Source organism: Mustela lutreola, chromosome 7, assembly GCF_030435805.1.
Source record: "Mustela lutreola isolate mMusLut2 chromosome 7, mMusLut2.pri, whole genome shotgun sequence".
NCBI classification, from domain to species: domain Eukaryota; kingdom Metazoa; phylum Chordata; class Mammalia; order Carnivora; family Mustelidae; genus Mustela; species Mustela lutreola.
The window spans coordinates 136,874,940-136,898,270 of record NC_081296.1 but is presented as its reverse complement, the minus strand read 5'-3'; the positions used below and the strand labels follow the sequence as shown (position 1 = coordinate 136,898,270).

Sequence of the window (23,331 nt, the reverse complement as noted above, 5' to 3'; positions counted from 1 at the left end):
AATGGTTTTAGTCTATTCTCTAAAAGGCAGTAAGGACAGGGCAGACCACCTCAGTCCAATTAGGGACAGAGATTACTCAGAGCCAGCCTGAGACCTTTTAAGTCTTGATCTACTCCTGATGTTCTTACTCTTTTATTTATTTATTTTTTTGATGTTCTTACTCTTAAAGAATAACTCCCCACCCCAGAGGTTTAACTGGGAGGTTAAGATGTTTTTTTTTTTTTTAAAAGATTTTATTTATTTATTTGACAGAGAGAGAGATCACAAATAGGCAGAGAGACAGACAGAGAGAGATGAGGAGAAGCAGGCTCCCTGCTGAGTAGAGAGCCCAATGCGGGACACGATCCCAGGCCCCTGGGATCATGACCTGAGCCGAAGGCAGAGGCTCAACTCACTGAGCCACCCAGGCACCCCTAAGATGTTTTCAAGACATCCTCTCAATGTCTGGCTATTTTGGAAGCTCTCTAGTGCCCTTGAACAGAGCTTTGTATTTCATTCAGATTTTGTTTTGTGGGTACATAGGTCTGATACAATCCACTTCACTGTAGAGAGAAGCAGAATGTAGCAGATATTCATTTAGGCTCTGTTCTAGAACTAGAATGTAAACATTTTCTGAACAATATTTACTGAGGTGGAACCTCATTAAGGCACTGTCTTGGCACTGAAGATACAGCCGTAAGCAAGGAGCAAAAATCACTGTACATGTGATGCTTGTATTTTAGTAGGAAAGATAGAAGGTTGGCAAAAATGATTAAGTAAAACATACAATGTGTTTAATAATGAAAAGTGATAGGGAAATACATGGAGAAAGGAATAGAGAATGTTTAGGGGAGAGAGTTATAATTTTATATAAGATGTCCAGCTGAAGTCTCAATGGGAAGGTGACATATTCACAGATATGAAGGTGGTGAGAGAGCAGGTCATGCAAATTATCCAGAAGAAGAACATTCTGGGTGGATGGAATAGTAAATGCAAAGTGATGAGGCAGAGGCACACCCAGTACGTTTAACGAAGAAGGAGCGCAGTACAGCTGGAGCAAAGTGATAGGAGGGTAAGAGAAGATGAAGTCAGAAAGGAAATTGGGGACAGTTTATGGAGGACATTGGAGGTCATCAGAGGGACGTTAGCTTTTACTCTAAATAAGATGGGAAGCCATAGGAGGGTTTAAAACTTGGAACTGACATGACTGACTTATGATTTACCAAGTTCACTCTAGTTACTGTATTGTGAATAGATAGAAGAAGGGCAGCGGAAGAAGCAAGGAGACTTGTTAGACGACAGTGATCTAGGTAGGGAAGGATCAGTGTGTAAAAGAGGAAGTGCTAAGAAGGAGCCCCAAGGACCCGATATGGGGTAGAAAGAGAAAGTCAAGGATACCCTAAGGTTTTTGGCTTGAGCTGTTGGAAGAATGAAAAAACCATTTACTAAGATGTGTAGCGGCAGGAAGAGGGTTTTATCTTATTTTATTTTTTATTTTTAAATATTTTTATTTATTTATTTGACAGACAGAGATCACAAGTAGGCAGAGAGGCAGAGAGAGAGAGGAAGGGAAGCAGGCTCCCACTGAGCAGAGAGCCCAATGCGGGGCTCAATCCCAGGACCCTGAGATCATGACCTGAGCCGAAGGCAGAGGCTTTAACCCACTGAGCCACCCAGGTTCCCCAGGAAGAGGGTTTCAGAAGCTTAACTTTGAACAATGGTAATTGGAAATGTTTAGTAGCTATTCAAACAGAACCAGATGATTAGATGTAAAAAAAAATATGAAATTCAAGGGAAAGGGCTGGGCTGGAAATGTAAATTTAGGAAGCATCAACACTTAGCAAATATTTAAAGCTATGAGACCTGAGGACAACTTTAGGGGAGATATAGGCAGAAAAAAGGTGAGCCTGATCCCCAGGCTTCCCCAACATTTAGAGGTCCAGGAAATGTGGGGAAACCAGCAAAGGAAACTAGGAAGGAGCATCCAAAGATGTAGGAAGAAAATGGGAAGTTAGTGATATCCAGGAGGGAGTGAACAACTACATCAAGCGTGTTGCAGAGAGGCCCAGTTACATACACTATGATGGTCAACTGACCAGTGGTATTAATGATGTAGATAGAGGCCACTGGTGATTATGATAAAAGCCTTTTGGTGTCATGGTAAGAAGGAAAGTCTGTTATATATGGGTTCAAGAGAGATGGGCAAAAGAGAAATTACAGAGAGTAAATATGGTCAACTCTTGCAAGGAACATTGCAATAAAGCAGGACAAGGGACAGAGACTGCATTGAGAAGAGAGATCAGAAAGAGTATTTTCAAATTGGAAAAACAATAGCATGTTTTTTTATGATGGCTGAACTAGTCTGGTGAAGGGCAAAGATTGATGGTGTTGAAAAAGGAGAGGTCTTTGAAGGGGTGAGAGGGACTGGGATCTGTGCACAAGTTAGGGCTCCCTCATGGTCACACCAACAACTCAACAATAGCTGTGCAGTCCGTGTGAGCCAAAGACTGCTTTAGGCCACCGATGTCCAAGAAGAGGTAAGGTTTTTGACCTGTTCATCTTAGACTTTCATATTTTAAATGCATTTCAATACTAGAGAGTTGACTCCTCCAACAACGATTCAACAAAATGAGGGAAAGCTAGTGCCAAGGAAAAGTGGCACTTTCAGAAACAGAGGAAGCAGTTTTCTTCTCTCCTGCTCACTCCCTTTGCATCAGGCTATTTCACTGCAGGGCAGCCTGAGGGCAGAACAAAGTCCATGGTTAGGACCCAGCCCTGAAATTCAGGCTATCACTTTGGTCTCACCATAAGGAGGGATGCACCATCTCTGCCATGATTCACATTGTCATCATCCACTAGGGTCCCAGGCCAGAACCTCTTCTCTCTCTCTCTCACCTCCATCAACTAGTCGATGACCAAATCTTACAGTTGCTATTTTAGAAATGTTTCCTCCAAATCCCCATCCCTCTCTCCATTTGCTCAGCACTGCCTAAATCTACACCCGCATCCTCTTGCTTTTGGCCTACCTCAAGGCCTTTTACTAATCTCCGAGCATCTTGCTCCTTCCTTCTCCATCATTGTATGACCATAAGAGTTATCATCTTAAAACACAAGCTGGGGGTGCCTGGGTGGCTCAGTTAAGAAACTGCTTTCAGCTCAGGTCATAATCTCAGGGTCCTGGGATTGATCCCCACATCGGGCTCCCTACTCAGTGGGGGGGCTACTTCTCCCTCTCTGCTGCTCGCCTGCTTTGCCTGCTTGTGCTCTCTCACTCTCTCTGTTAAATAAATAAATAAAATCTTAAACACACACACACACACAAACACACAAGCTGGATTTGTCACATATCTGTTTGAAAGCTTGTACATGTATAGAAGCAGGAATTTTGAAACTGGGGTCTATACAATCCTTGAAATCACAGGTATAATTTTATGTGTATCATTAGGTGTGGATTTCTTCTGGAAGACAGTGGCTCATAGCTTTGTTCAGATTGTCATACGTGTCCATGACCATGACCTAAGAATCATAGGCTTGAGGAGTAATGCATGAACTCCGTGCTTGAGACTATAAGGTTCCTCATTATTTGTCCTTAGTTGTATCTGCTATCACTCTTCAACATTTAGCAGAACATTTGTTGAGCCAAGCATTGTTGTACTAAGTGCTAGGTATGATTGTATGTCCTGGGGGAGACAGACATAGACAAGATATGGAGCTTACCTTTCAGTAAGGAATGGGGTTGGAGAGGATATGGAAATAGATAAAAAAAAATTTTTTTTAATAAATATTATTTGGGCAATTAAAGTAAGATTATATGAATGTTAATGGAAGGCTATTTTAGGTGGTTTTGTAAACTATAATAGCCAATTTGGTCAATGACAACTCTTAGGCTCTTTCTGGTTGACCGTGCAAGTGGCTAAAGAAGTTTGAAGAGGATGAGTGTTAGCTACTCCCGTGATTTCACAATGGTGTTATAAGAGGCGCAATTGCAGACCAAATTATGCCCACATAGAGATATTTATCAACTTCATAAACTTTCCAAGGACCAGCACAAAACCAGTTTATACACTTGTTCTGTAGGCTCAAGGAAATCCCAGCCCTCTGTCCTTTTAAGTGCTCCAACAAACACCAAGATTCTAGCAGCAGGATTCTCACTACCCTGATAGCCCACCAGCAACCAGAATCTTCCACAATTTACAGCTGGTTGATGATAGCACCACTTGGGAATTGGCCTAGAGTAACACCCCAGTGGGTAAAGCCTATGGACTCCGTTGGTGTCTTATATTCTGTGCATACAAAGTGGGAGATAATGTTTCCAACACATTTTAACTGGTGCATCGATTGTCTTACCTTGGGATCCCCCATAAGCAGACCCTGAGACAAGACCACATAATTATGTTATTTCAGAGATGATTTCAGGACATGCAAGTGAGGGAGTAGAGAAAATGAAATGGGAAATAAAAAAGACAGCAAAGGGAGACATCAAAAGGTTTGCTAAGGAGAGTCATTGCTGTAAGTGGCTGTGCCTTAAGGAACCCTCTGAGACACACGTGAAGCAAACTACAGATCCTTTCCACCAAAGGACTGGGAGACTAGGGTAGTTGTCCAATGACTCCTATCTCCTACCATTTGAAGATTGCCCCTGGGGGAATCAGCTCTCCCAGTCAGACCTGCTTTTAGCAGAGCAAGCTCCAGTGGTGGGAGAGAAAAGAGGCAGAAAGAAAGAAAAGATGGAACTTGAGGTGGGTGGTGTCCAAGCTATTGGATACTGACCATCTCAGAAGCAGTTGAACCCAGATGGGCAGAGGGTCACCCGCACAGCACCATCTCACATACATCTGGGAAATTTCACAGAACTCACCTCTAATTTACCAGTAAAAATCCATTTAGAAATCCATTTGCTAGGCTGCTTAGCCAAGTGCTGCTCACTGATCTAGACACAAATACCAGACGCTCCAGACACAGGTCTCCTGGCTAACTATGAAGCCTCACTCTGCACTGTTCATTCTTGATCGAAATGCTAGCAGCCCCTGGCTTATAGCTTAACCTAAGCCACACACACGTAATATTACACTTACATGCTGGGGTCTCTGACCAATGGGTGGTCAGGGAAGGCCTCTCAGAGGAGGTGACCATGAAGCTAAGGTCTGAATGACAAGAAGGGGCCTGCCAGGCAAGGCTGAACATGTTAGGCACAGGGACAAGCTCCTGCTACTCCTTCCCTCTTCTCCCTCCTTCTCCAGGCTTGCCAGGACCTTTGATACTTTTTGTTTGTCTATCTGGAAAACAACTCTTGCCTGCCTCTGTGCCTCCAACCTCCTCTTCTGGCCTCAAAACCCAGCTCAAATATCCCATCTCCTCATAAACTCTCCTTCCACAACTTCACTGGAGTCTTCTGAGCATCCAAGGCACTTGGTCCTACCTCTGCTATGTTATATTATAGTTTGTCTTTTTGTGTTTGTCTTCTTAGGAGGACTTGTTCATCTCTGTATCCCTGGTCCTTAGCCCAATGCCTGGCTTATAATAGCTGCTCAATAAACAGTTGCTCCATGAACAGTATCAGTGGGCTGTGCAAGGAGGGGCAGCTTAGTCAGGATGAGCCAGGGTTGGCTCCTCTTTCTAAGTCACTTGCTACCAAGTCCTCACACCTTGCCCAAAGGCTCATCCCCAGTAGTACCAGGAAGAGAAATGTTGGTAGTATCTGAAAGGGAAAAACTTTCTTCTACGTGTTGAATACAAAGGCAGGTCTTTGGGGATATGCTGTGGGGGAGGTTTGGCACTCTCCCATTCCATGGTTTAATGTGTAACTTGTCACCTTTCCTGAATGTCAATTTCTTTTATTTGCCCATAACACTTTCACCTTGCTTGGTCTCCTTGGTTACAGCTCCATTCCCACTACAGACCTGTCACCAGCTTAGCCACCTCTGTGACACTTTGACTGATAGGAGCCTGACCAGGGCTAGAACTCCCATATCCACCAGCCACACCCCAAACTGTCCTCCCCCCACTCCCCCCTTCCCCCGCCCCGGGCCAGCTCTTAGTAGCAGTGGGTATTCCTTGAGAGTAAGATCTCTCGGAGCAGGGCTTGTTCTGTGCCCCCTGCAGAGTCTCATACTTTGGAGATGCTCAGAGAGTATTTGCAGAATTAAACCAAATTCCTTTCCTCTGTTGAGATCCCTTCAACTGAAGACTGTTTTCAGTTCCTTAGAAAAGTTCTTACGAACCTATAAGCTCTCCCTCTTTCCCTTCCCCCTTTCCCCCATTTCTTCTACAAATACATATTGGGCACCTAATATATGTCAGAAACATATGATAATGTATCTCTATCAATAATGATAATATGATAAAGAGGGGCCCATGACAAGTAGGACATCCCAGGTATCTCTTTTATAGCGATGATGTGACTGTGGGGGACGAATCAACAAATCAACAAGGTGACCTCAAATTGTGGGAAATTCTATAACAGAAATAAGCAGAGGTCTGGGACAGGGAAGAAAGGAGAGGGTTTTGCTCTGGAAAGGGCAGCCAGGGAAAGCACCATCAGAAGAGGAGACAGATCACATGAACAAGGTCAATGTCTTGATGTAAAATGTTTCTTTAAAAAAAAAAACTATACCTATGACATAAGGTTGCCCTTTGTTCGTTTTGGAGGCAAGTACATGGATTTTTTTATTATCTTTTGCACTTTTCTGTATTAAAAATGTTTTCTGCATGAAACCATCTAATTGATAACTTGTACACCAACAATTCACAGTTTGTAACACAAGAGCAGAAACTCATATGAATGGTGAGTGGCCACGTTGGAGCATCATCAAGGGACTCTGTGGCCCTTGTCTTGTGGCCATCCTTGCCTTTCATCTTTTCTCTTACAGTCAGACTCCTATTCATCCTTCAAAACCCAGCTTAAATATCACCTTCCCAGTGAAGCCTTCCTTTACTTCCTCTTAGGGAGAGTCAGTTGCTCCTGATTGTGGTTGCTCAGTACATTGCTTATATATTCCAATAAATCTTAGCTTATTCATAGTTTATTTGTTTGCATACATAGGTTCTTCCAAGGCATCCTCTGAATCTTGTTTATCTCTTTATCCTTAGCTTCTAGCATGGAGCCCATAGCAGCAGAAACTCAGTAATGATTCTCCACGATGCTTGTTGGACGAATGAATGAATGTTTAACCTTCAAACAACAAGCTCTCAAAAGAGTATTTATAGAAGATATTTGTATACAAGGAATGTGCTAATTAAAATTAGTTTTATTTATTCATTCACACAAACTCAGCAAGAACTCCATTTAGCTGCTATTAATGTTTAGTGTGATTTACTGTAAGTACTAGAAATGTAAAAAATGTGGTTCTTCTAAAAGGAAAGCCGCAGTTCCTTCTGGTTTTCCTCCTCCTCTCCCCTCCCCTCCCCCATCTGTCGGAATCAGTAAGGCTTTACTTTACTTCAGTCTTTTCCTAAGACTTGCAGACGGGTTGTGCAGTAACTTAATTACTTCTATATCTACCGAAGGCAAATACCGAACAATCTATGGGGAAAGACTACGGAGTTCCAGATTATTTATTAAGTAAGTTTTATGTAGTCCCCATTGTGTTGACGGTGACTCACCCCCACCCTGTGAGTGTTAGCCCTTGGAGGAAAGCCCAGTTAGAAAAGTTGAGATCTTGAAGTTATCCAACAGAAGGACTGACTCCAGAACCCTTCTATAACGGCCAGCCAAGATGCTGGGCTGCTCCAGTCCTCCCCAAGTTCTAGGTTCTTCCTGAAGGGACACGGATTAATAAACATAGAACTACTTTCTCTTCTTTGCCACCATCATTGTGGCATCATCATTGTGGGGAGCATAAGTCTGGAGTGGGACTGATTTGCTTCATATCCCACTTTCAAGGTGGGAACATTATAGGACCTCCCTCTGCCTCAGTTTCTGTATCTGTAGAACAGGGATGAGAGAGGTATCTCCACTTCATGGGTTGCTGTGAAAATTGGAGGACTTAAGGCTTACAGAGCATTGAGAACAGGGCACGTAGTAAGTGTTCAGGTGTACAAGGAGCTCTCCAAGAATCTCATTCAGATGGCTCAACTGATTTAAAGAAAGAGAGTGATCTTGGATGTTGTCACCTATTCCTTGGCTGGTTTTTCACCCTGTCCTGTCTGTCTGGGGCTATTGTGACTTAACCAATGGAAAATCACTTCATAAAATGCTACAAAAATATGCAGAGGATTTTTTTTTTCTGTCCCAAAAACAAAACCTTTTTTTGATGGAGGGCAGGGCTTGAATTACAGCTAAGGGGAGATTGTGCCAACTTAGTGTATATAAGAAGGAGAAAAGGGATAACTAAAAATATGACAGTTCACACCACTGACATTATTCTACCTGTGTTTGCACTTAGACTCTTAAACTATAGGATCTCAGGGCTTTCCTATGGATTTCCATTAGTTGGCTGGCTCCCAGCTTGTATTGTCATATGTGCCGTGACCCACACCCTCTAATACATCAGTGAGAATGCTTTGGGATGTCAGTCATGGAAACATAACTAATAGTGAGTTAAGCAGTAAACACACACATCATTTCCTACCACAAGAAGTTAGTTCAACAGCCTACCAATGCCATCAAGGACCCATGCCACATCCCTTCGGGTGCTCTGTCATCCTCTGCATACTGGCTTTTCTTCTCCAAGCTGCTTTTCTCGTAATTAGCAGGTGGCTTCTGTACCTCTTTCCGTCTCTCTCTATCATGGAGGACAACCTGGCCCAAATACCCTTTTCTCCCGACAGACTGCCCCTTAACTCTCCCTGTCTGACTGGGACACATGACAACCTCTAACAGTAAAGAAGGCTGGGAGACAGGTGGGCGTTTTCTGCCTCTACAGCTTGTGATGGGCCCAGGAAATGCAGCAGGGAAAGACTGTAGGGTAGACAAAGAATACTATGTGCCAAATTGTTCAAGCACTTCCTCTCTACTTCTCATCTCTGTCCCTTCTCCCAAGTGCCTTCCAGCTCATAGTGACTGAATGGAAGAGGGCTATGCCTTCCTACACCCACGCAGTGGTCATCCACATGGTTCTAGGGAGATCCTGGGGACCGCCACGTGAACCGTGCTTCCTGAAGTTGTACAGTGCACAACCTCCTTAACCAGCAGCTGTCTGGACTGTTTCTCACTCATCCTAGACTCATCTCTTACCTCACGCTTCACCCTCTTGCTTTATATTTCCTAGTTTGTTAGCTTTCATTCATTCATTGGTGAACACTTATTGGTCACCTAATACATGCCAAGATAAGCATCAGTTGATAATGGGACGAAGAGTGACAAAAACATGAAAAAAGTATGTCTTCTTTCTCCAGGAGTGACATCTCAGGGATAGAGACCAATATGTGAGCCAGAATTCATAGTACCATGTGACAAGGACCATCACAGAGTGTGTCACCCAGTCCTGAAGAGTACTGGGGAAGGTGTGGCCAAAGTAGAGAAAGGCTTGCAGACGAGGTGACAATGGAATTGGGTCATGATGTCCAAATGGTATGTTCTAGGCAGAGATATGGAGGAGACTACCATGTTGCCAAAGAAAAGGCTCTACACACCAGGGAATGGTGCAAGGGGGTGACCAAGAAGATAGGCTATAAGCTAGAACAAAGCATTGGATTTTATGCTGTGGAACACAGAGAGCCATGAGAGTTGGGGGCAGAGATGGCTAAATAGTGAGTCAGAGTTCAGGCTTTCAACTCAGGCAGATGTAGGTCCAAATCCTGACTCCACCATATCCCACTGCCCAGTCTTGGACAAGTCATACCACCTGGCTGCCAGCTTCCTGGATGATGAATGGGGAAAAATAGTCCTTGCCCATGAGGGTAACTGTGAGGGTTAAATAAAGCAGTGTAGAGCAGGGGCCTTGCACAGACTCTAGCACCTGGTGTGTGCTCAGGACAGTGTGACTTGTCTCCATTCTGACCGCCTCATTGTAGCATGAAGCAAACACACAGGAGAAATCGGCCCATGGCTTGAGGCAAAATGGGTGGTTGTAGGTGGCTCAGATGAGCTGCCCTGTCAGCAGTGGGGAGCCCGCAGTCAGGGCCCCTGTGGGCAGGGAGCGCTCGGGAAGGACATCACACTTGAACCGGACCATGAAGAATGAGTAGAAGCAGGGGAGAGAACCGCAGACAGTAGAGCTAGGAATGCACCCAGCAGGCGCAGCTGGTTTATGCGGCTCTGTGTGGCTGGTTGGGCAGTAGGGGGCGTCTCCTGGGGTGAGGGGGTGGAGGAAATCAGGCTTGGGGGTCTAGGGCCTTTGATTTGTTGACTTGGCCCACCTTAATTCTCCTATTAGTCCCCTGTTTTGGCACCTTTCCTTCCTCTAAGAAGAGTCGAGGCTCTTCTCCAGTGGAGGTTGGGGTGGGTTGAACATGTGTCACACTAAGGGACCTGGCAGTTCCCAGCAAAGTGAGTTCCCAGTTGGGATGGGGCGGTGGTATTTGCTTCAGCGGGAACACCTGCTTTTGGGCCCAACCACCTCAGATGGCATCAGGCCGCCCCTCCCACCTCCTCTTCCCAAGCCTGATGTCACCACCTCTGAGCTGTGTCACTCGGCCCTCCCCAATCCCTATAGAATGCCCTCCAGAGGGAAGAGCCAGGAGTGTCCCTGACTCCAGCCAGCTCTTGTGTGGAAAACCAGTGCCCACGACGGCCACTCTCAGGTCTCTCGAGTCCTGGCCGGAGATGGTGAATGGCCTAGCGGCACCTGTGTCTTAAGTTTAGTTCTCTGCCCAGATAGATTCTTCCTTCCAGATAAAATGAATGCAGGCCCTCCCTGGGCTGTGCGTGGGCCCCTGCCCACCCCTCCTGGTTGCAGCGTCATAGGGAACTCTGAACGGTAAAGGAGTTGATAAGCTGGTGAGAGCAGGGACGGCTGTACCTTCAGGGGCCCTTGTAAACAGTGTAAAGTCACCTTGCCGTGTGGGACTAATGACGCTGCCACAAGCCAAGTGGAGGCCGGTGGCACCACGCCAGCACAGGAGCCGCTGTCCCTATGGCAGGGAGGGGACCGTCAGGCCTTCACTTACCCAGGTCTGTATTTCCCATGTGACCCCTCACTCAGCCGTGTCTCAGACTGAGTGTCTGACCTCCTGAACGTTCTGTTGCCTCCTCTGTAGAAGGGGATGTCATGGATGAATTGTGTCCGACTCCTCCAGCCCCGCCCCCTGCTGCCACCAAAGGATGTTGAAATCTTCACCCCCAGCACCTGTGAATGGGAATTTACTTGGAAATAAGGACTTTGCAGATGATCACTTAAAAAGAGGTCATTAAGATATGGGCCCTAATCCAACAGGGCCTGGCCCTGGATACTCCTGAAAACAAAGACCTATGTTCTCCCAAGATGATGAACAGCATTTCAAGGGTGTCCTGTGTGATCTGGGGGTGCCCACTGGCTATCGGCTGGTCCCCCACAGACTCCCAGGGCCACTTACAGGAAGCAGACACCAAAGCTTCATTCAGTTGGGATAATTATGACTGAAACTCTGGAGTAGTTCAGAGACCACCTGGAGGGAAACATCAACACCGAGGTCCCACCTTGCTTTCTAAGGAGGGTGCCTTCTAGGAGAAGGGGCTTGGTTCAACCCATTCGCTGAGCACTTGCCTCAGACTCGACACTGTGCCTCTAGGAGAGGCGGCAGCTGTGGAGGAGAAGACCCATGTGTGATTTCTGTCAGAAGTCAGGGAGGGTCAGCTGGAGAATTTGAGGAGAAAGCAAATGATGAAGGGAAGTCCCCAGTTTACCTCAGAAGTGAAAGGTTTTCCCCTAACAGGAGCCTGGGGGTGACTGTGCACTGCAGTGACTACCGCCCCAGTCATGGCCCGGGACTACTCCGGAGCCTGAAGCCCCAGCCCCAATTCTCTACCTTCCCAAGGACACCCTCAGAAAATGGACATGCCAGAGTATCTTAGTCCAAAGTACTAAGGTGGGTGCCTTAGGCATCACACATTCATGCACTCACTCATTCATGCACTCACTCATTCATTCAATAAGTCAGTCGGTCCATACTCAGCAAGGTCTTACTTTGTGTCTGGCCCCATGGCAGCACTTGAGGAATAATGGCAAATTAGACAAACACATAGTCCTTCCCCTCTCGGAGCTTATCTTCCAATGGCAGGCTCCTGGTGGGCATGTTTGAGGTTCTACATATTCAATAGGCTTTGACTTCAACAGCTTGGATACCGTCCATCCTGTTTCTGTTAACTTGGAGAGGATAAGGGATCAGATCTGATGTGAAGAGGAAATTCAACTTCGTTTTCCAAAAAATGGGGATCAGGAAGTATGTCTTCCTTACCATTCAGCAAAGGGCTTGTCCCATGACCCCTCTAGAAGGGGGAGCCTGACTGAAATTTCACCTACATCAGTGTGCCCAAGTAAGCAGATCACCAAGGCAGATGACCCTCATGTGACCAAAGCGAGTGAGTCGGCCTGTGGCAGGATGGAAGTCTTTCCGGTGACCAGGAATACACCTGGTTCATTGTCAGACAGCCCACACTTCTGTCACCATGACTCCCCCATCTTCTGGAAATCTTGCCCCGTGGCCCTGCTCCCAGAGTTGGGCTGGCCTGCCCCAGAAAGACCACCCCACCTTGGCAGGACTCTGGCAGAACTTTGTTTCTTAAAGAGACCCTTCTGGATCTCAAAGAGTGGGGTTCATTTTCCCAAGGAGAAACTTTTTTCAATGTCTTCTCCTAGGAAATCTTTCTGGAAAAAACAGACACCAACGCCCCCCCAAGGCCTTTCAACCTTGGCCAATTCTTCTATCAGGAATGTTGTTAGCTGGCCTTTTAAAAACCCATTATGTGCTGCAACTTGGCCCGCTGGGTCCTGCCCATCAGACACAGGTGACTCCTGACTCTGTCCCAACCCTCACCAGCACATCGTCCCTCACCCTCGGGGGGATCTCCTGCAGGTCCCCCAAGAAGCCAGTCTGGCCCCTGAGCTAGGAAAACTCCCTATCTGTTCCCTGTCTCCCTCCTGATTTGGCAGCAGGAACGGAAACTTTCGTGGAAAGCACTTGCACTGACGAAAGCTCCCAAGTCAGGATTTTGACTCGGGCCCTGTTAGGGCCCGGGGTTCAGGATGGGGTCTCTCCTTCCCCAGGGTCAGGACCCGCCGCTGGGCTCCTCCCCTTGCTCTCCCTGCCTGACCGTCATTCCTCAGCTCCCCCCCCCCCCCGTGACCCCAAGGGAGTCCTCCACCCCTAGAGAAGTAACTTTCACACTTTCCCCCTTTCTGTGTCCTCCCCCATGTCCGCCTCCCTTTACTGTATATTTTCCTTCCCCACTTTCCAGTGCCCATCAGTGGCTGCGGAGCCTGCATGGGGCTCGGCGGAGCTGAACGCCCAGAGCTTTTGGCTGTTTTGTTTAAGACCTGGTTATGGTTGTGGGATTTTTTTTTTTTTTTTTTTTTTTTTTTTGTCAGCTGCCTGTTATATCAATCACGGAGTCGGGATCTATTTATAGGTTGGGAGTACTGTGTCCTTAGTCACAAAGAGACACAGACAGGGGACTGTCAGCTGGTGCTGGAGGAGCTGAGCACCGAGTCATCAGCAAGTGGAAACACCTGAGGGGTAGCCTGTCCCCCGCCAGCCCCTGTCCTCAACCCGGCCCCAAGCATGTAAGTACAACTTCTCCCTTCTCTCTGCCCCAGCGCCGCCCGCCCCGTCCTGTCCTTTCCCTACACACCCCCCTTCCCTTGCTCCTTCTCCCTCTCCCTCTCTCTCTCTTTTTATGGATAAAAATATCTCCCCGTGCCTGCTCTTTCATTCTGGTTTTCGGAGCTGGAAAGCATCTCTGCGAGGCCGGAGGTCGGGGGTGGGGGTGGGGGGTGGGGAGTGTTGCCTTTCGCAGACTGTCACGGGAAGGTCAGGGGACCTGGAGGGACCCGGAAAGGCTGGGTGGGACTGTTACCCAAACTCACTCCGAATCCATAGGTTCCCTTTTATTTTTATTTGTTTTTGCCAAGGAAAAGTAAGTAAATCAAAAGGGCAAGGGAAAGTTTACATGCGGCTCGGCGGGGTTGGTTATGTCTCCCAGCGTGAAAACTTTTATTTGCTGGCGGCTCCGCGCGTTGGGGGAGCTGAGAAGGTTACAGAGGGAAGACCCAGTTCACCCAGGACAGGTGATGATGGAGGCTTCCTGGCAGGTTCAGGGGAACTCAGAGCAGTCCCCGCCAGCTTTGCTAGAGCACCTCCAGCGAAAATTTGTTCGTTCCCTCTTTCTTTCTTTCTTTCTTTTTTCTCTTCTCCCCAGAGTGAGTTTGCTTGCTTGGAGGAGTCCAGAGGCAAGTCATGATCTGTCTTGCTTTACAGGGCTTTTGTTGGCTCCCACACTGGGTGTATTTTCTTCATCCTGAAAGGGGCACTTGGAGGGGGTGGGGAGGAGGAGGTGTGCCCTGCTGGTGGGCCCTGTGCTCCAGGTCCTTCCCTGAAAGGGAGAAACTTAGTATCACCATTCTTGTCAAAGCGCTGCTTGTTTCAGACAGTGGGGCTGCACTCTCTGTGAGCCTATCCATGGCTTCTAGAGGTGACAGTCCCCAGATGCTGTCAGGTGTCCACAGGACCCACCTGCCACCAGCCTCCTGTGCAAGGTTTGGGACTTCAGTTTTTGGATAATGCCGAGTATTAACTAAAAATCCTGCAGGGGCGGTTTGCCATATATTGTTTATAAAGGAGTAGTAGCCCTAAATTGGGGGGGGGGGGATGTGATGTCTAATGTATATTATGTACAACTTTTAAAATGAGTGGTCTAATAGTGCCTGGGTTTCTACTTATTAATACAGTGGTTATCATATACCTTATTGCTAAGGACTATTTCTTGATTTGTTTGGGAGAACAATATTCCAACAAGAAAACATAACCTTTCCGATCATTTAAAAACATTAAAAAAAAAAAAACCAGATGGCTCTGGATTATTTTTGATTAAAAGCAAAATAGTTTTAACAACAAATGTAACTCGGTGAAAGTTTAATAATATGGACAAACATATGTTTAGAGAGACGATTTGATCTCGTTTTACTTCGGGCCTTTCTGAAACTTCTTCTTTTGGTTCTTTACCCTCCACTGTATTTTATTTGGGGTTATTCCTGTCTGTCATCCATTCATGCATTATTGTGGAGGGGGAAATGAGGACAGGGAAGGAATAAGATATTCATAAGGACAACTTCACGTGCTCAGGGAGTTAAGACCACTTGTATTGGTGGGAAAATTCAGAATAAGGAGTTTGCTGTAAGGTGGGGGTTGGGGGAGGGCTTGTCACTATTTAAAACCTAGTGTGGACAGTAAAGCCCAGGAATCAAGAAAAAAATAAACAGGAGTTGAACGTAATCCTATGGATAGCATGATCACTTTTCTCTATTCCAAGGCCTCCATTTTGATAAACATATCCTCCTAAGGTTCCCCACAATAATGTCGAAGTGAGGCTTGGTGGGTTGTTGTTAATTAAGGCTCAAGCAAATCAAGCAATTGAGACGTTGCATTCTGAAATCACATCAGTCAGCTGTTTGCGCAGCTGAACTTCTAGCCGAGGACTCTCAGATCTCAAAGGCTTTTTAGAGAAAGTGTGACATTTTTTAATCTTTTAATGCAAACTATTCCCTCCCTCCTCAACGTGCACACTGCAGCCCCCTGGCCCAGGATTGCATGAAGTAGGAGAGAGTCCCGCATTTCTGAACCAGTGCTCTGTTCTCATTAGCAGGAGCCAGTGAGCAAGAATGTTTATTGAGCGTTTAGGCAAGAACCAGTCCTTGCTTTGGCTACTTGTGGATGCTTTTAGGGGAGATAGAGGCTTTGTCTGGCAGTGTGATGGCCGTCCTAGATTTCACCCTAAGTTCAAGCTATGGTTTTTCCCTTTGGGCTTCTTTCTGGAGATGCAGTTGGGGGCAAACTTCAATGCATTTGCCTAAGGCAGCCTCTGATTACTTAGTTTCTGCTTCAGTGACGATTAATTTTATGTGGACCGAGCTCCCGTCAAACTCATTTTTTTTTTCCACACTGATTTCTTAAATGCAATTGGTCACGGGGCTGTCAGTGACTTCATGTCTGCAAAATCTAACCCATTCCATCTTTGTCGTTGTTTTATTTCTCTGGATGTAAACGCGCAGTCGCCTGTGTGCACGCGCTGTTTTATGTGTCCGCACCCCCCCCCCCCCCCCCGCTTGAGCACATGGAAACCCAGCCCGACCTCCTCTCCCAAATTGGGGACAGTGGGGCCACTGAGCAGGTGCTTTGGAATACAGCAGGCTCAGGTGCAGGACCATCAATCTCCAGGAAGAAGGAATTGCAAATACCCGGAAAGTGCTCCCCTAATTCAAACAATTTCACATGGCTGAGGCCTCTCCAAGTACCCTGTAAATAAAAGATGGCAGCTGGCAGGATTTTTAAACCAAAGACCACGCACTGCTCTTTCTCCCCGTCCCTTCATTTCTACAGTGTATCTGTCCATCTTTTTCTTATCTCTATTTTTACATTTCATTACCCTCCTGCTCTCTCTCCCTCCTCCCTTCCCTCCTCCTTCTCGCCTTCCCTGCAAAACACATTTCTATCTGGCACAGAAAATAAACTCAGATTGTGGGTAGTTATGTTAATCTAATTCAATCCTCAGCGGGTTAAGAGTGAAATTCTAATAGTGGAGCTGTTGAGGGCTTTTTTGTTAATGGCTTGGGGATTACATTGAGTTAAAGGCTCATTTCCTAATCAAACAGAGAGGGAGAGAGTGACTCCGAATATTTATGAGTCTCCCAGTGAGAGTTTAAACATTCAACTCCAAAAGCAGGGTTTCTGCAGGAGGAAAGAGTTAAAACCCCTCAGGGCTGCTGGGGAAAAAAAAAAAAAAAAAATTAAACCAGTTAAGCCATCAGCATTTTCAGGCTGCTGTACAACTTCAGCAAAGTGGAAGATGGGTTGAGAGGGGGGAATCGGGCCACAAAGCGAGAATGGGAGCTGTGGCAGGAGCTCTGAAGCCAGAGTCAGCTGATGTGTTCAGGAAAAAAAAAAAAAAGTCCCCAGCAGCTCAGCGTTCGCAAGGGTCTGGAGGGGATGTGTGCCTCCAACTCCCCAAATCAATTCTCCACCTCCAGTCCAGAGGTGAGAACACAGACAGGAGTATGGCTCAATTTTCCAGCAACTGGAGAGTTCCCGGCTGCCTGGTAGAGCAGGAGGAAAGCATTCTCCCCGACTTCCATCCTGCGGCTGAAATGCTGTGGGCTGACTCCCGTCCTGGAGCAAATTCACATCTCCACCAGGCCCCTCTTTTCCCCTCTGCTCTATCATTGCGTCTAAGACCCTGGTCCCCCGGCCCTGCTTTCTGTACCCGAGGACCTCCATGCCCATCTGGTTCGCTGTGCCCAGGAGAAAGCAAGTCAAGATCTCCCTGATCTGTGGCCAAAGGAGGCAAGGAACAACCTGGCCAAGGTCAAGCAATATCAAGGCAAAGCTGAGGTCAGGAGTCTAAGTGCTCTACACACATTCTGGCCGCTCTCTCCCCTGGTTCTCTGGGGGTACAGTGCAGGAGAGGAGAAAGTCAAAGCCAGATGGCTGCCCAGACTGGCTCTCCTGGAGTGTGGTCTCCTGCTTGAGAAGCAAAGGCAGGAATCCCTCATACAGGAAGATTCCGAATGCTCTGTGGACACTTGCCTTTCTTTTCTGCCACCGAGCAAGGGAGCAGTTTCTAGTCTTTTCACTTGGGCCCATTTTCCTGCTTCGTGAGATCAGCAGAGGCTCCAGACAGCTGACTTTCTACCATGAGAGACGGCTGGCTTTTTGTTTTCCCCTTTTCCCAGGGCAGTGTTCTTTCTCTTCGTGCTTCATGCTCGGTGGCCTGTGATTCCCCTTGCACTTGCCCGTCCTCCTGTCAAGATGGCGTTTAGAGGGGCTCCTGGGTGGCTCAGTCAGTTCAACGTCTGCCTTCAGCTCAGGTCATGATCCCAGGGTCCTGGGATCGAGCCCCATGTCGGGGTCCCCACTTGATAGGAAGTCTGCTTCTCCCTCCCCCTCTGCCTGCCACTCCTCCTGCTTGTGCTCTCTCTCTCTCTGTCGAATAAATAAAGAAAATCTTTCAAAAATAAATGATGGCCTTTAAAGCAAATCTACAACAGCTTTGCCGTGAAGCCTGCCTTATGTGGTTGGCATCTCCTTCCTCTTGGAGCCCCCGACAGATCTCCCTCCAGTATTGCATTCGTCCCTAGGGCACGATTGTTTCTGGGTCTCCCTGTTGCATTCCCTCTTGTATGTGCAGCTCCTTGTTGATGGTTCCTGCCCCTTCCCTATCACGTGCCTCTCATGGATGGTCAAGAACACACACACTGAGCAGACGGCCCAGCTTTGAACCCTGGCACCATCTCTTCTAAGCTCCAAGACTTGAGCTAATTAATCCCTTTGGGCCTTAGTTTTCCCATCTGCTAACTGGGCATCATTCTAGAGCTTACCTGACAGGGTTGTCACACCCCTAAAGACAGTCTTTGTCTTCATCAGCTTGGGCCGCTATGACCAAGTACCACAGTCAGGGGGCTAAACACCAGAAATCTATTTCTCACAGTTCTGGAGCCTAGAAGTTCAAGATCAGGTGCTGGCACGCTCAGGTCCAGAGAGAACCCTATTTATGTTCCAGAGGCTGCATTTCTCATTCCTCTTCACATGCAGGAGAGAGCAAGAATGCTGGTCTCTTCTTCTTAGAAGGACCTGAATCCCATCATGCCCCCCGCCATGACCTCTTCTAAACCTAATTACCTCCCAGATGCCCCACTTCCTAATACCATCCTATGGGACATCAGAGCTGCGACAAAAGAATTTTGAGGGAATACAAATACTCAGTTTGTAACGAGCTATTTTCCTGAATATTGGCCACCAGAATCCTGGGTCAGCAAGACTTCCAGCTCATCTGCCAATGAGCTATCCCCTTAGGAAACCAGAGATCAAGGCCTATCGGGACTCCCGGCCCTCCCCATCCCCCTCTGAAAAGAACATAGGGCTTTTAGACCACTGTGGGTGAGCGGCTGTTGGGAACCAGGCTCCGAACAGCAGTCCTAAGTGAGGGGAAACAGAGTTTGCTCGGCTCCCTTAGCCCTGGCTCACCTTCCGACAGGCAGTTTTGTGTTTAGGTGCCCGGGTCACCCCTGCACCCCTCTCCACCCTGCGTCTGCAGAGGGCAGCGTGGGCTCTACCCACAGAGTAGGCCAGGCCAGTCCAGCCTATGAAGGCAGCAGGCCTGTGCTCTCGGGGTGCAGGTGCCTTCTCTGCACCCCCCCACCGCACTCTCTTAACTCAGTCACTCCACCAGTGAATCCCAGAGCCAAGTGGTCCCCTCCCCCATGTCCGCTCCTGAATAGGGGTCCCAGTGTCCTCAACACTCCTCCGTGTCTCTGTGTTGGGACTTCCTATGCTGCAAGGCAAAGAGCCCTGCTCCTTTTCTTTCCCCACTGAGAAGCCACACAGTTCCCGATTGAAGCCGGGATTCAGGATGTGAATCCCGGGGCCACCCAAATGGACAGAGTGGCCATGTGGTTCTCCCCGCCCCCCTTCTCTCCTCTCCATCCTAGATGTGGGGGTACCACTACTAAATCCTGGAATCGTCACTGTGACCCCTTGCCCTACTCACTACACATCTCGGAAATTCCCCAGCACCTAGAACAGTGCCCGGCGCATGGTCTCTGTCCCATCAACACAAGCAATGTGAGTTGCATGGTACTTCTCTCGAGGGGACACCTCTGATGCCTTCATTGTGGGAGGAGTGATGGGAAGTTGTGAGCATCCAGAGACGACCTTCTCCTGTGACCCGTGGATCGTGGTCCTTGCCCCAACCCCTCTCCCCTCTGTCCCTCCTGCATTCATGTTCCTCTGGCTTTAACAAAAAAGAAAGAAAGTAAGGAAGTAAGAAAGAAAAAGAAAAGAAAAAGGTGTGTCTTTTATTAAGATGTGCACAACCCTTCCTGGGAATTTTATTCTAGTCTGTAAAGAAGCTTTGTCTAAGCCGATGTCAGATACCAGCTGAGTTGGCATCTCTCCAGTGACTGTTTCCCTCGTGTGTCGTGCCCTGTCCTCTGCCCTTCCTGGGCTGTGCTTACCTGCCTCTCGGGCTGCTCACACTCTGTGGGGCCTCGTTCCCTTCCCGCTGTAACCACACTGGTCCCGCGTGGTCCACATAAGAGGGAGACCTGCCTTCTGAAGTGTTCCAGAGTGTCTGCTTCCATTAGCGCAGACAAGGCTTTTGAAAGGTGGCAAGAGAGGAACATCAGCTTAGGTAGCAGATTCTTCCCAGAAGACTGTTTCCGCTCTCTTTTGGAAGGTAGCGGATGAAAACTCAGGCTGCAAAGGGTTAAATGATAGCAATGACCATCTGGGCATCTCCTGGGGCCTGGGGGCTGGCTCAGACAATTGATGAGGTTGGCTTAGTGATCTTTCCAGCAATATTCAGGAGTGAAATTATTGCTGATTAGGCCATGTGTGAGTGTGTGTGTGTGTGTGAGTGTGTGTGTGTGTGTTAGGGTTCATGGCAGGGATGGGGAAGGATAAGATCTGAGAAAGAGACGTCATAGATTGTTCCTAAGTCAGCCCAGAACTGACCCGTCACCCCATGTACGTCTGCAATTCTATTAAGACTTGGTGTGTGCAAGTCAGCTGGGGAGGGGCAACTCCTTGTGAAGCTAGAATTACATTGAAATAAAAAGTTAAAAAACAAAGTCAGTTGGAGGGAGTTTGAATGTTGAGGGCTGTAGCTTCTGCGGGCAGGGCGGCAGACCGGTGCCGTGGACGGGGACAGAGACCAGGTGGGCCCAGCCCAGTCCCCGGCTCAGGCCGGTGATACCGAAGGCAAGCAGGCTCTCAGGGCCTGGGTTCCCTGATCTTAATATGGTGGCTTGGAGGCAGTGTCTTAGGCCTTCCCATTCTAAAAGTTGACATTTAAAACTGTTGTTCATGACGGAGCCGACACGTTGTACTCCAGACCAAACCAATAAGCACAGGTCGCCAGCTTGTGTCCCTTTACTGCCAGGCCCTGGGCCCATGGCTCTCCTCTGGCTTCGTGCCTTGACTGTCTTCCGCCGTTCCTATTCTCTATCATTTCCCTCAATTTGTTCTTTCTCCTCAACTCCCTCCGTCTGTAAGTACATTTGGGCGGTGAGTGGAAAACGGGTCAAGCCCTCTTGCTCCACAACACTCTGTCCACTTGGCGTTTTTCAGTTTGTTTTTAATTTGTAGACACTCCTGTTTCACGCCTCTGTGGCCCTAACATTCTGCTCCCACGATCCTCTGCCCTAGAAGTCGCATCTAGGTTTTCACACGTTGGGGAGAAGCCCCAGCACCAGGGTTCCGGCCCCTCGGGGTTGGCTTCGGTTGGCTTCGAGTCCTCGGGCAGCCTCAGATGAGAGAAGCACACTTGGGATTTGGAAGAAGGTTCCCAGTCAGGGCAACCCCAGCAAGTACCAAACCCCTTCCTGCCCTCACCTCTTTGCCCACAGTAAAGGGGATCAGAAACCTGCTGGGAGTGCCTCAGGAGATCACTGTGAAGCCAGAATAAGAATCAGAGCACAAACATTCCTTTGAAATGGGAAGTACCAGTCTCAGCTTCCCCTCAGGTGATCTCCCTGAAGTGCTTTGGGGGTGACTACATAGGCTTTAGAGTCATGTGAACTCAAGTCCACCCCATATGGGCTGGGACCTTGAGCAAGCTCCCCGGCCTCTCCACTCTGCACCCAACCTCCTCATCTGTATAATGGGCACGCTGAGAGCTCCCTCCCTGTGAAGTCATTGTGAAGATTAAAGAAGACGCACACAGAGGCCCTCAGAGCTGTGGCTCCAGCTGATAAGCTCTCAGAGCCATTGTTGATGATGGTGATGGCACTTGGCCACGGTTATCATTTTCTAGGGCCGCCAAGAGGAAGGAAGTTTCAAAGTCCCTACATTCCTCCCCCCAGACGGCTTACAGGCACAACAGGAAGTGCTCCCCTAGAGGTGGTTTGCAGACATACCCCAGACCCCCCACCCCTGTCCTCCATAATTCCCCACACTTCCATGTCCCGGAACCAAGTGCACACCCTCCCAGTGCCAGCCTGGGACTGGGGAGGTCTGGCCAAGCCTCTCAGCCCTCGTGGAGATCTGTTCCCCATAGCCTCGCATCGTCCAGGCGTGAAAGCTGGAAAGGATTTAGATGGTCATGTGTGTCTGCAAGTGTTGTGGAATCACTGGAGTGTAGTGTCTGCACGGGGCGAATTCCTCCTCCTCATACAGTGTGACTAAGCAAGGATGGCTTGTTTTCCATACACTTGATGGTGCATCTTTAGGGGATACTCGTCGAGGAAAGAAGGCGGCGAGTAGGTGAGGGCAACTTCTGGTGGCTCCAAGGCGGTCTGATTTGCATATTTCAAGGGACTTGTAGATATGACATCTCACTCTTAGGGGAAATTTCTGAATCCAGACTTGTGAGCCGCTTGTGTTTTTGTGCGCACGTGTACACATTAAGGGTATTGTGGTCAGCCATCCATGACTCTCTTCTTTCTCCTTCTCGGGCTGAGAGTAATCTTGAAGGAACCTGTAATTACTATTTACTCTAGGGCACTCAACTGAGAACACCCTCATGTAATGACTCTTGAGTTAATTCTGCCTTCAGATGCCCCATCTGCTCTTGCTCCTTTGGAAGCCAGTGGGAACTGAGCACCACTTTTTAGCCCAGGGGAGAAGATCCCAAGATGGATTTAGTCCCTCTAAGTTCAGGCTGTAGTCTTGGGCAACAGAAATATGGTGGTAGCATCTTTCCCATGCAGAACGTTCATCCAGATTTCTGCACTTAGTGATAGAGGCTTCGAAGCAGAAAGAACGGTTAGTGTAATAAGAAGTCTTGCTGGATTTGGACAGTCGGCAGCGTTGATAAGGGAGGGGCATTCAGTAAGAGTCTAGAGGCAGGACTGTAGTGTCTATATAAAGTTTTCAAACATGCAGAGGTGTTCTGCATTGCCTAGGGGTCAGACATAGCCGTGCATGACAATGAGAAACACCTGCTCCAGGAGAGGAGGGCTACGTGCCTGTCAGAGTGTACTCTCTAGACCCATTGGCCAAGTGCGTGTGCATGCTCTGGCTTCTACTTAGGCTCGTCTCTTGCCTTCTTTCCCCTTTTATTTTTGGGGCTGAATTTGCCTAATCAAGGTGGGGAATGGGGACAGAGGGAAGGCAAGTAGATGCACTATAATGAAACCTGTGGAATCTATTTGCTAAAAATATCGGAAGTATTACCTTGAAATGTGACACTGTACTGATGTGGTTGGACACGGTTGTGGAGGCTACCGAACTGTTTATGGAAACACAACTGATTTTTATGGCAGCATGTTGAGCAAGCCTTTAGAC

The 23,331-nt window shown here is 47.9% G+C and overlaps 1 protein-coding gene across 1 annotated transcript in view; it reads left to right on the top strand.

Moving 5' to 3' along the window:
* The first annotated feature begins 13,442 nt into the window (after positions 1–13,442).
* ESRRB (estrogen related receptor beta) overlaps positions 13,443–23,331 on the top strand; it is a 166,336-nt gene continuing 156,447 nt past the window's right edge. The window contains exon 1 of the mRNA XM_059182739.1: positions 13,443–13,619. Coding sequence (XP_059038722.1) covers positions 13,618–13,619 — 2 coding nt within the window. The 5' untranslated portion in view covers positions 13,443–13,617. The remainder of the gene's footprint in view (positions 13,620–23,331) is intronic.